Consider the following 12,141-nt stretch of genomic DNA (forward strand, 5'->3'; position numbering starts at 1 on the left):
CATCGTGTAACAACACCAATTGATCATCTAAAGATAAATAATCCTGTGAAACGGAAACACTGGATAACAGATGAAACCTTTTAAATAATTGAGAATAAAAGAAATCTTTGTCAAAGTGGTGTGCATAGTGAAAGGGAAAAAGCTAGTTTAAGAAACCTCAATTAAGAAATAAAACGAAGATGCAAGGCAAATAAATTGAGAGGCATGATCAGAATAATCAGCCGAGAGATCTATTTAGAAAAATACGCTACTTAACAAGAGACTTCAAAGCCAGAACTTGAGCCATTGAAGACAACACTGGAACTCTGAGAACAAACAGAGAAGCTATAGCAGAGACATGGACATCGTATTGCAGGGACCTATATAAAGATGATCAACGCCAAGAACCTGTTAACCAAATCTCTGACGAGGTAGAAGGACCTGATATACTTGTAAATGAAGTAAGACTCGCGATCATTAAGCTCAAATATAATAAAGCACCAGGTCCAGATATGGTAATAGCAGAAATGCTCAAAACCAGAGAAGAAACTGGTGTAAAATTACTTCATCTAGTCTGTAACCAAATATGACATTTTAAACAATGGCCTGAAGACTGGACAAAATCTACAATAACAACAATTCATAAAAGGGGCAGCTTCCGTAAATGCGACAATTATAGAACTATTTCTCTCATATCACATACGAGTAAAATAATGCTACATATAATCAATGAGAGACTAAAAACATTTCTTCAAAGAGAAATTCCACAAGAGCAAACTGGATTTACCAAAGGTAGAGGTACTCGAGAACACCTGTTAAATATAAAACAGATAATCGAAAAATCTAGGGAATTCAATATTCCACTGTACATATGCTTTATAGATTATCGTAAGGCGTTCGACAGGGTCAAGTGGAGACACTTATGGCGAATACTAAAAGAAGTAGGCGTACCCCAACACCTTATTTCACTTATAACTGAACTATACGAACACACTACTGGATCAGTTAAAGTGCTTGACACACTTTCAAACGAATTTCATCCAGAACGGGGTGTCAAACAGGGATGTATACTATCTCCACAATTATTCAATATATATGGAGGCCATATTATGAGAAAAACACTTGAAGGATGGAAAAATGTATCTCAATAAATGGTCATAAAATAAACAACCTACGTTTCGCAGATGACACAGCCCTTCTTGCAAATAGTCAAGCAGAGCTGATTGATCTTATACGACTGGTTGAAAACGAAAGTCAAATATTTGGTCTGCAATTAAACATATCAAAGACAAAGATCATGATAGTGGATAGACTACATAACAATCATCTACACATAACCACAATTGATCGGTTTGAGGTTGTGAGCTCATACTTATATTTGGGATCATTAATCACAAACATGGGGTCACTACAGGAAGAAATAAAACGTAGATGTGATCTAGCAAAAGTCGTCACAACAAAAATGACCACAATATGGAAGGACTGTCAAATTTCAAGAGTGTTAAAGGTGAGGTTGATCAACTGCTTAATATTCCCAATACTGACCTACGGATGTGAATCTTGGAACCTGAGAAATTGGATAAAGATAGACGCCACTGAAATGTTCTGTTGGAGACGAATGCTACGAATTCCTTGGACCGACCATAGAACAAATAATTCAATTTTAAAAGAGCTAACAGTTAGCCAACGACTCTCCAATAAAGTTTATCTCCAACAATTAAAATACTTTGGACATGTTATGAGAGCAAATACAGAAAACATGGAAAGACTCATTATACAAGGAAAGGTGGAAAGCCGAAGATCACGAGGAAGATCCCCAACAAGATGGATCGATCAAATTACGGGAATATGCAAAAGACCTATGCATGAGTTAAAAGAAATGACCAGAGACAGATATCTTTGGAGACGGACAATACACGACATCACGTCGACCACTACACTCCCTCCGGGGGGTCAGGATTGAAGAGAGAGAAAGGCTGCTTTGAAGTCGACAAAGAGATGGTGTGTCTTCTTCTTTAAGTTCCATCTTCTATCGAAGGTTGCAAATCATCATGGAAATGCGGACCCTGTTGACTGCCGCTCTAAATAGCTCTGCACTACTGCATTTGAACCATTCCCTTAAGTTCTTAAGCCAGGGTATTTTTCATCTTCCCACATTTCGATTTCACAAACAATATCCTTTGTAAAATATTTAAGTCAGTAAATGTTATTTACAAAAACCATTTTAAAATATTTCTCTTACTAAAACAAATGATTGAATTTTCTACAAATTACAGTTCTCCGTGTTATTAATACTAGCTACGAAAGAATTCAAATGTCGCATCATATCAAGCTGTTTATTTTTTCAATTTACTGTATATGTATACTGTAAAACTCAATTCTGTCGAAATGCAGGAAAATGTAAAAGAAAAACGAGAATCAAAAGTTATCCGAAAGTGAGTATAAAACCAATATCCTCGCGTTATCTGTTTTCAATCAATCGGAATCACATACATACCAATCGAGTATCGAATCTCAAAAATAAATTTCGTGTCTTCAAATCATTGTGGATATTTTCCAATGCATTTCTAATGAAAATATATATATTCCTTCAGTTTTCAGCTATATGTGTATAACATATTCATTGGAAATCGTCGCGATTGAATACCTGTATAGCTCTATATTGAAAAATATACGGATACCTAATATTTCAAAAGGGGATATTTGTCGATCCAAGATTTTGCTATAAATTAATAATAATTCCAATCTTTTGTGTTTCGTATTTGTGTGCATATTTTTAATGAATATATGTGAGACATACAGAGCGTTTACTTTTTAATTAGATATACCACAGTGAAGGCAGCTCTAAAAACGGCAAATTTGGTTATTACTCCACTATAGTATCGTTGCGTAAAATTATCTCGTATATTGCTATCGTCCATCAGCAAATTTATACGAATACCACATTTAGTCCAGACAAATTAATATATTTTTTTACCACCAAACATGAGATATTTTAACCAAATAATGCTTCAAATAAAACGTGCAGAATAATTTTGAATTCGGTTCCGCTAATGAACTTGATTTTTTGCCCTTAAAAGTAGAAAAAGTTTAATTTCTCTTGCTTAATATTAATCGTATAATCATTTTAAATAAAATGACTAATTTGCGATGAGTAGATAACCTAATTTGATTGTTAAAATGCCGGCAAGTGGTTGTCTATAAAGCGGCTACTCAAATGTGTTAAACATTGATAACAAACATTTATAGTACTAATAGCAAAGAATACATACTTTCCTAGAAGAAGAGTTTGAATGGAATAGATGGTTACGTTTATTTGTCCCTTGAAAATACCGTGGTCATTGTCAGACCACATGCACTAACTCAGTAGGTGCACAAAATCCTATGCTGAAACGTTACAGGGCAGTACCCAGTCCCGGATTAAGAATCTTGAGGCCCCTAGGCAACCCAAGCTAGAAGGCCCTTAAGAAACTTTTTCTTTTCCCTCCAAAACCTCGGATAATCCCTCCATCTCCGATAGGTATTCCTGTGTTTAGTCTATTTTGTGCCACTATCGAACGGTTACAGTTTTTAATAATTTTCTTTTTTATTAAAATGACCGTTCGCCTGTTTCATTTGTAATCATTAGCGTAAGATAAATCTTACTGAAAAAATTTCGAAACGTCGATTTGAACCCAAAAAGACTATGAAGCATGAATAAATTATTTTCGCTACCAGTCCTGAAGATGGGCTATCAAATATTTGAACTGCAGTAGTTCATCATAAATTTCAGGTTCAATATAATCAGTATAGTTTTCATGTAGTTTTGAAGCACATTCCTTTATTTGAGTATCACTCAGATTTGGAAAAACATACAAAACACCATATACTGAGTTACTGATTCATGCGCTGTCAACTGACGACTCAGCTCAATAATTAGCTTATCCAAAATTGGTAGATTCGTTTCAACCTCGTTTCCAACTTTTCTCCACCCTGTAGAAAAACTTCATTGGAATTAGCATCATCAAAATGTAGTTTTCTTGCTCGCGTTTGTTTGCTCTAGTCGGCAGAGTATTGTGGACTGAATAAACTCAAAATACTATATTCCATTTGAGGGAGAATGCGTTAGCCAATCTCTTATAGTTTTTGTTCCACTGATATGTTTACGAAAAAACAATAGATTGTGTAAAAATCTTGCAATGCCTACAAAATTTCCTTTTGATGCTGAAAAACTTTATGTGCGAAGATGTAGGTGTTGTTGTCCTTACACTTCGTCCTGTTGCCTTTGTTTCGTGCACCAGTCATAGGTCGCTGGTTTTTCCCCTTGGGAAACTGAATTTTCTTTCCTTAGGGAAATGGTTTCACTTTTTCTCTACTTATGCGAAGGACCACCCAAAGCTTTGGGACAAATGAAATATACGAGAAGAACGTTTCAACTAAGTCTATTTACTAAAAACAATTACAATGACGAATTTTGGACGCTGATAGCTTGCTTGCGATAGCTCAATAAACGCACTATGAGCACGAAAACGTAAAAAGAATTGGCACTAGTCACCAAACACGTATTAAAGAGTGCGGCTTGCGCAAAACCGAGAGCGTTGAGCTCCAATCTTTCGACTGGTCCGTCTGGCACTTGCAACTGTACTGTCTTGGCCGAACACATTAACACCTCCCAACCCTCATTTCATCGCAACCGTCTTCTTTGACCTTCAGAATTTCCTTCTTGGTTAAAATTTACGCCAGCCTTCTTTCTCGTGAATCGGGGTGTTTGTGAATTTTGGATAACAAAGACTGAGAGATAAGAATTTCTATATGTACTGTCATGGTTATAATTCTTAAGAACGCATTAGGATTATATTTAGAAAGTTAGTTTTCAAGCAAGTACCGGCATCCGTAAAGATAATTAAATTTTAGGAAAATTAGGAAAGTCTATATCTTAAAACTAATATACAGCGTGAGCGAAATTAAACTAAATTTAAACATTGTTGTTTAGCAACACTTCAATCAAGGTTTTTACATTCTAAGACCTTTTCCCAATTCAAGATTTTCGTACTTCTTCAGTTATTGTATTCCGTAATCTAATTCGTAAAAATATATTCAATGTATCTTTAACTTGAATTTCTAACTTAGTTTCGGTTTCTGGTTCTTTAACTTCTTTTACTGGAATAGAGCTGCCGTTACATGTTTTTCATCTTCTTCAGTTAAGGAAGCTATGTTTCCCTCAGTTATTTCTATTTCATCACGTGAATTTTCATTGGTTGTAGCTTCAGTAGCTATGAATTTTAGTGTGAAACTGAGTTTAAATAAGTTTTGGTTCTCTTTTAGATTTTGTTTAAGGATCTTTCCTTTCTCCTGATTTTTCTTGTGTTTTCGGCTCCACTCTCGAATATTTTTTCTTATTTCCAGCTAGTACTGTCCCTTCTACCAAAGCGCATTCTTTAGCGATTTATTCTCACAACATAGACTTTCTATGTGATGAAAAGTATGCACTCTAATGTAATTTTATACGTTGACCATCACTTTTATGGTATTGCGCAATATTTGAATTTTTCAACATAATATGATTTATAGTTTTTATTTAATTATAATTATTATTTTTCCGTTTTTGGTCCTGCGAGGTCCCCTTTGAGCCGACGCCCCTAGGCAACTGCCTTCTTTGCCTATTGGTTAATCCGGCACTGGCAGTACCTTTCGATAAGTTATATCGCACCTTTAATAAAAAAAAAGAAATAACTCAAAAAACACAGTTTGTGGGAATTTGCAGTCAAAGTTTTTAAGTTTTGCACAGTACAGGTTAAAAATTAATTTCACAAAAATCATATGGGTTAGAGAAATTCTAAAGGTTGGTGTGGAGAGTTTAATTAGTAAGCTCTTAGATTTTAGTAAATGCTAATCCTCTCGTCTATTGTTAAGGGTGCAAATGTGTTGTTCTTTGGATAGTTTATAGTTATTTCACTTTATGATTAAACATATTGTAGCAAAACAATGAGTCACCGGCCGCAAGGCGTAAGGCGAGAAAAGTCTAGATCGAAGCACGCTATACGTGGAACCGACGCGCGGTTGTTGGAAGGTCACACGATAGTCGGAGAGCTGGCTTAGCCCGGAATGATCGAGAATATCGACTAGGATATAATAAGGCATAATTTTTGTGAATAGAGTTTAGTCTTAAGCTAAAGTTTGTAAAGTAAACTTGTATAAATAAATAGTAAAGTCGTAAATAAATACCCGAACGCTCGTTTTATTACAATATATTCTGCGCCGATGAAATAATTCTACATGATGCTCTTTTATTGCTAAATGAACTGTCATGTAAAATAAACAATTAGGTTTGTTGCAGTTTTGATGTAAAAACTTTGAGTTGACACTGAATTAATCCTAGTTGTTTCTATATTTTCTTAAACACAAAATGAATTTTCGTTTTCTTTATAATAAAATACTGATTATTCGTTTATTTATCTTTATTAACAAAATTGCCTGATTACAAAATTAAACTAAAACATAAGTAACACTATAATAATACAATGAAAAGATGTTAATACACTTTAAAAATAAACCGAAAATATAAAATAGATTGTTTCAAGAAACTTGTGTGGCTACTCTCAAATATGGCACAACGTTTATCTTAGAACTATAAATTAAAAAAACGATTAAATTATTGAATTATAAAATTGGGAGTAAAAAGAAGGAATCAATCCTTTAGATAGCAATGCTTGCAAATCTTTCCGTTTGTTTGTACTCAATTTTTGTTTTTCTGTATAGGCGGGTTTGAGTGCTATTTCCGTTATTGATCCTATTTTTTTTTTCGTTTGTTCCTTACATCTACCTGTTTATAAGTCTCATCCTTGTATGATGTCTTATAAAAAAATATGTAGGATTATCTTTGTTCACTTGTATTGCTTTGATTTCGTTTCAGTTAACATTTTCTCCCTCAGTATTAATCATAAAGTTATACCCCAATTCTTCTTGCAAACCTTTTAAATCATAAAATGATTGGTAATTCATCTCGTGCACAATTAAAGGTGGGTTCGATTTTCTAGCATTCCTTGTTAAAGTTACATATTGGTCTGGAGTGTAAATAGATCCAGATTTCAAGCTCTTTTTAACTTCTTTCTCAATAAGACTGTGCACACTATCGGCATCGTTCTGACTGTGGCCCCTTATTAAAAATTTATGTGTAATTCTCTTAATTTTTAACGTGTGCACAGCGAATAAATACAGCGACGTTATATACTTATTCTTTTTGGTCCGCAGCAATTGTCTGAATAGAATATGACTTCTTTTTCACCATCGCCCTCTTCACTTATATTTTTTAAATAGGCCCATATGCAAGAACCGATTTCTATGGAGCCTCGTTTTGCATCACATTTAGATCAACAATAACAGTGTAATGAAGATATTGAATGACAATAAAATGAAGAAGACTGACCTGTATGACATTGCAACACAGCTAGCTACTCTTACATTTTGGCTGACTTTGTTTCGGTCATTTAATTTCTCAGCCCTACTCCAGTTTTTTATTCTTTTAAATTTGATTTATATTTTTGCTCCAGGTCTTTATTTTCATTAACATTGGAATTGTTGTAGGTATTACACAGATCGCATTGATCTTTTTTTTGGTTGGAAGAAACCGATATTAAATTCAGTAGTAAATATTTTATAATAGGTAATATATGTACCAATTTCTTTATTGTTCCTCTCTTGTTCTAATTTAAAATCATTGTATAAATATTTAATGGTTTTGCTGCCATCTATGTATTCTCTTGAAGTAGAAACGCGTAGGCAGTGAGATTCTACCCTTGGTATAGAATTAATATGCCACTTGATGTCGGTTATCAGTTCGGGATCATTTTTTCTATGCTTGCCATGTTTTCCTCTTAAATCATCCAGTGCAAAACCATTTGCATCAATCTTAGTCTGTATTGTAAAAATCATGCGGTCAGAAATATCTAAAGTTGATTTAAAAAATGTTTTGCACACTCTAATTTTGACATCATTTATAACAAAATGGAAAGCCTGGTTGCAGCGCCTAGGATTCTCAGCGTTTGTGTACCTGTACTTGTGTTGAATATCATCCATACAAGAATTTATGTATGCTCTTTGCTTTAGCAAACTGCCCAATTCCCAGAACTTGCAAAAAATACCATATCTGTTTGCTGTATTGATATTATCGGAGCACTTAAGTCTGCACTTTTCGGTACATGGCTCTTTCAGACAACGAGCGGGGATAGTTTTTTTTTGTATTTTTTGACATAGATACGTAAGTTTACTATTATTACGTAAGATACTATTACTGTTTGATAGAAACAAGTAAAAGCCTTAGTTTATAATAAAAAATGTGTATTTATACATTTATTAAAGTAATACAAATTGAAACTTAATTCTTCCGTAGTTTCACATTTATTATTAACGGGTTTTTCATTGATGGAATTATTATCCAATGAGGAATTTTTCTCTACTAGTCCAAGTATTTTTGTGCTCTAGACTAGAAGACGCCACTCTAAAACAAGAGTATAAAATATTATACCGGTTAGTTAGACAAGAATCTGATAGTCAACAAGAATCTAATTAAATTGGATTATCAAAAAATAAGTACATAAGTATCAATTCAAACATCAAACCATTGCATATTAAAAGTATTACTATTACAATAATCATTGTTGATTTTATAATAAAGTGAAACAAGTCAAAAACGTGAAGGTTTCTAACTACCTATCTAATAAAATAATAGTAGAATATTGAAATAATACTTATTGTACTTTAGTAATTCTTTAAATTTTTAATTAGAAACTGCATAAAGTTGAAATAATACGGCACATAATAAGAAATAATTTCTACTAAAATAAACTAACTCATAAATGAACTAACAAATCTTCAACTAGTTTTCTAATAAAGTGAAATAAATCTGAAAGAATACACTTTTCTAAAAAGCGATAGCAAATAATATACTTACTCGTTAGTAAAACACAGAATTGTTTCGTATTGTATTACTTTCTTTGAAAATACCGGATATCTTACCTACAAACACAGCCGGAGTATAACTGAATAACTGAAAAAAGAGCGGGAAAATCGTTTATCTCTATCATTTTCATCATTTTAACCTGGCTGTTAAACGGAACAGGTTCTTCTCGTCTAGTTATTTCACTTTATGATTAAATCTCGAAAACCATGAATTTTGAGTTATTTCGTTTTTTTATTAAAGGTGCGATATATTCTTTGCTAATAGTCTCCGGTTTTCTACCGCTTGAGCTATCCGGTCCGGTCAAGATATTTAAAATCGCTATGAAATAAACGCACTGTATATCAAGTAGGAAGGTACTTGTGTGAAATATAAAATTTATAGACATGAAAATAGCACGGGGAAAACAAGCCACAAAAGCACTCCATGGAGTGATAAGGAACAACAATCTAACCAAACAAAACAAAAAAAGGATCTTTCAGTGCTGAATATTTCCCAATATGGATCGAAAATATGGCCAATGACAACAACAATACGAAATAAAACAAGAATAGTTGAATTGAAGTTTATTAGAAGATTTCTACAAATCACTAGAGCGAATAAAATAAGAACAGAGGAAATATGTAACAAAATATAAGTAGAATGCTCAATTACAAAAAACGTGGAAAGGAGAGACCTGCAATGGTACGGTCATGTACAAAGAATGCCAGAGCACAGGTGACCGAAAAGATTACTGAACTGGGACTCGCCGCGCGCCAGGAAGAAGACGGAGGGGAAGACCTGCTATGAATAGAAAATTTACTTATGAAATGCTATGATAGATAAAGATCTCAAAGATGGTGACTGGGAGAATGGAGTGCTGTGGAGGACGAAAATGGTGAACTCATAATGGGAAAAGGCCAAACAAGGAAAAGAAGAACAATATGTTCTAGTTTTCAAAACGATCTTACCACCAGGTCGAAAGACGAGCTATACTCGGTCTGCTTTTCAAAGAATGAAAAAATCCCTAATAAACTCTACATTATCATCGGATATCCGATACAGATTTGCAGAGGCGTGCGGTCCATGGAAGCGGGGGAAGCGTCGCTTCCCTATTTATTCGTCGATATAAGAAAATATATTATTAATTAATATTTAATAATAAAATTTTTTCCCTAATCCAAATAATCTACATATTACCTAGCCAATAGGCATTGAAAAATATTAAAAATTAATCGCGTACGAACGAACTCAATATGCACACAATTCAACTATTTGGTCCACTCCTGGCAGAAGCGCATCTCAAAATCGCTGCTTGTCATGCAGTTGTCCCTTTTAAAATTGATCAGGGTTCAATGACCGCAGCCACTAGTCGCGCCAATTTTGGTATGCCATGGAAGCGCTCGTCGTATCGCCATCCCGAAAGTGAGATGCTCCGACTGTTACTGCTGCTAAGGGGTGCTTAGGTATTACATACATTCGCTTAAAGAATATTTCGATTTAAATTTTTTGCAGAGATATTTCCTTTTACTGATCTTTTATTTGACATTTTACAGAAATCAAATGGTATTGCATTTTGTATAAGACAAATTGATGACTTTATTAATACGATAATTAAAAAAACGAGAGCAGTTTAAAAATATTTGGGATAATACTGAACATATGGGGTTTGAACATGAAAGAAAAATAATGAAGATTGATAAGTTCGGAGACAGAGAGACAGAGAAAACAGAGGAAACAAAGAGACCTTTTGATAATATTCTACAACAAATGAATTCTAGCTTTAAAATTTTAACGATTTAAAATTTGTAGAATTATATATAATCTTAATATTTCTAATTATAATTCATCAAAATTTCCCACAGAGGAATTTATGTCATTACGATTAAATAATGAAAATTTTTTGATATCCCAGCTTTGCATTCTCAGTTAAGTATCATTTATGAAACAACTGACATGAATGATAAAGAAATACCCAGAAATCTGGGATTTCTTTATAACTACTGGTTTAAACAAGTCGCTGTGTGAAGTGGTCAAGTTGTGTGAATTAGTACTACTAACGATCTCAGTCACAAGTGCATCAGTTGAACGAAGTTTTGCAGTATTAAGATGCATTAAAAGTTTCAAATTAAGAGTCTAAAAGAAATTCAACAAGCTAAGACACACTTTGAAAGTTAGCCCTATTATCCATTAAAAAAGACTGCATTCAACAATTATCAGAAGTTGATAGGAGAATAGACCTCGAGTATAAATAAGTGTCATTTTAGTGAAAGTTGTGTGTTGTGGAAAATGCCTCGGAGTATTTTTTTTAAATATGATTCTTCTTTAGAAAACTTTAGAAAACCAAGCCCTGCGCGAGGACTCAAGGCCCGAGCTACAGCGCAATACAGATCAATGATAGGTCACTAGTCACTAGAAATAGCGGGAATAGAGTGCCTCACGCATTCACGCGTCACGGATTTAGTGTGTGAGTCCTTGTACGCAGGACGTCTCACATAATTAAGTACTTTGCTGATCGAGAGCCCCTGAGCATCAGAGTATTATCAAGTGGAAAGTTGCTCGACCCTCGACCCTTAAGAAAATATTTTTATATCCTTATTGAATCGCTTCCACTTTCGAAAAAGTCACCGCACGCCACTGCAGATTTGTATAGACATTCAAGTATTCCATCCTGTTGTATACGAAGTGGAAATATGAATTTTCTTCTTCTTCTTTCTCGAAACTCCTTATGCCCCTCAGGGGCGTCGGAGGTTTTATTCATATTCTATCCATCTCTTCCATTTCTTGCGGTCCTTTGCTAACTCTTTCATTTGTTGATGTTCTTTTCCTTTTTCGTGTCCAATTTCTATGATCTGATCGATCCATCTCTTCCTTGGCCTCCCTTTCCTTCTTTTACCATATCTTTTTGATTCCATCACCTGCTTTGGTAATCTTCCCTGGTCCATTCTGTTAATGTGTCCATACCATTTTAATTTTCTTTTTTGTATCTTGGTTATTATCTATTCCTGTTTCAGTCTTTGTCTAATATCTTTATTTCTTATTCTGTCCAATTTCGTTTTTCCTGCTATTTTTCTTATCTGCTTCATCTCCGCTGCGTTTATTGTACTGTCTATTTTTGCATTGTTTACCCATGTCTCACTTGCATATATTAAAGTTGGTACAGATATTGCGTTGTATACCTTCAGTTTTATTTCTTTATCTATTTCTTCCTTTCCAAATATTGTTTTATTTAGTGCATAATAGATCTT

The 12,141-nt window shown here is 33.9% G+C and overlaps 1 protein-coding gene across 1 annotated transcript in view; it reads right to left on the reverse strand.

Annotated features, from left to right (window-relative positions):
- Nucleotides 1–5,115: 5,115 nt before the first annotated feature.
- LOC126888560 (uncharacterized) overlaps nt 5,116–12,141 on the reverse strand; it is a 32,924-nt gene continuing 25,898 nt past the window's right edge. The window contains exons 2-3 of the mRNA XM_050656908.1: nt 7,635–7,872; nt 5,116–5,231 (exon numbers count right to left, since the gene is read on the reverse strand). Coding sequence (XP_050512865.1) covers nt 5,116–5,231; nt 7,635–7,872 — 354 coding nt within the window. The remainder of the gene's footprint in view (nt 5,232–7,634; nt 7,873–12,141) is intronic.

This window comes from Diabrotica virgifera, chromosome 7 (assembly GCF_917563875.1).
Source record: "Diabrotica virgifera virgifera chromosome 7, PGI_DIABVI_V3a".
NCBI lineage: Eukaryota > Metazoa > Arthropoda > Insecta > Coleoptera > Chrysomelidae > Diabrotica > Diabrotica virgifera.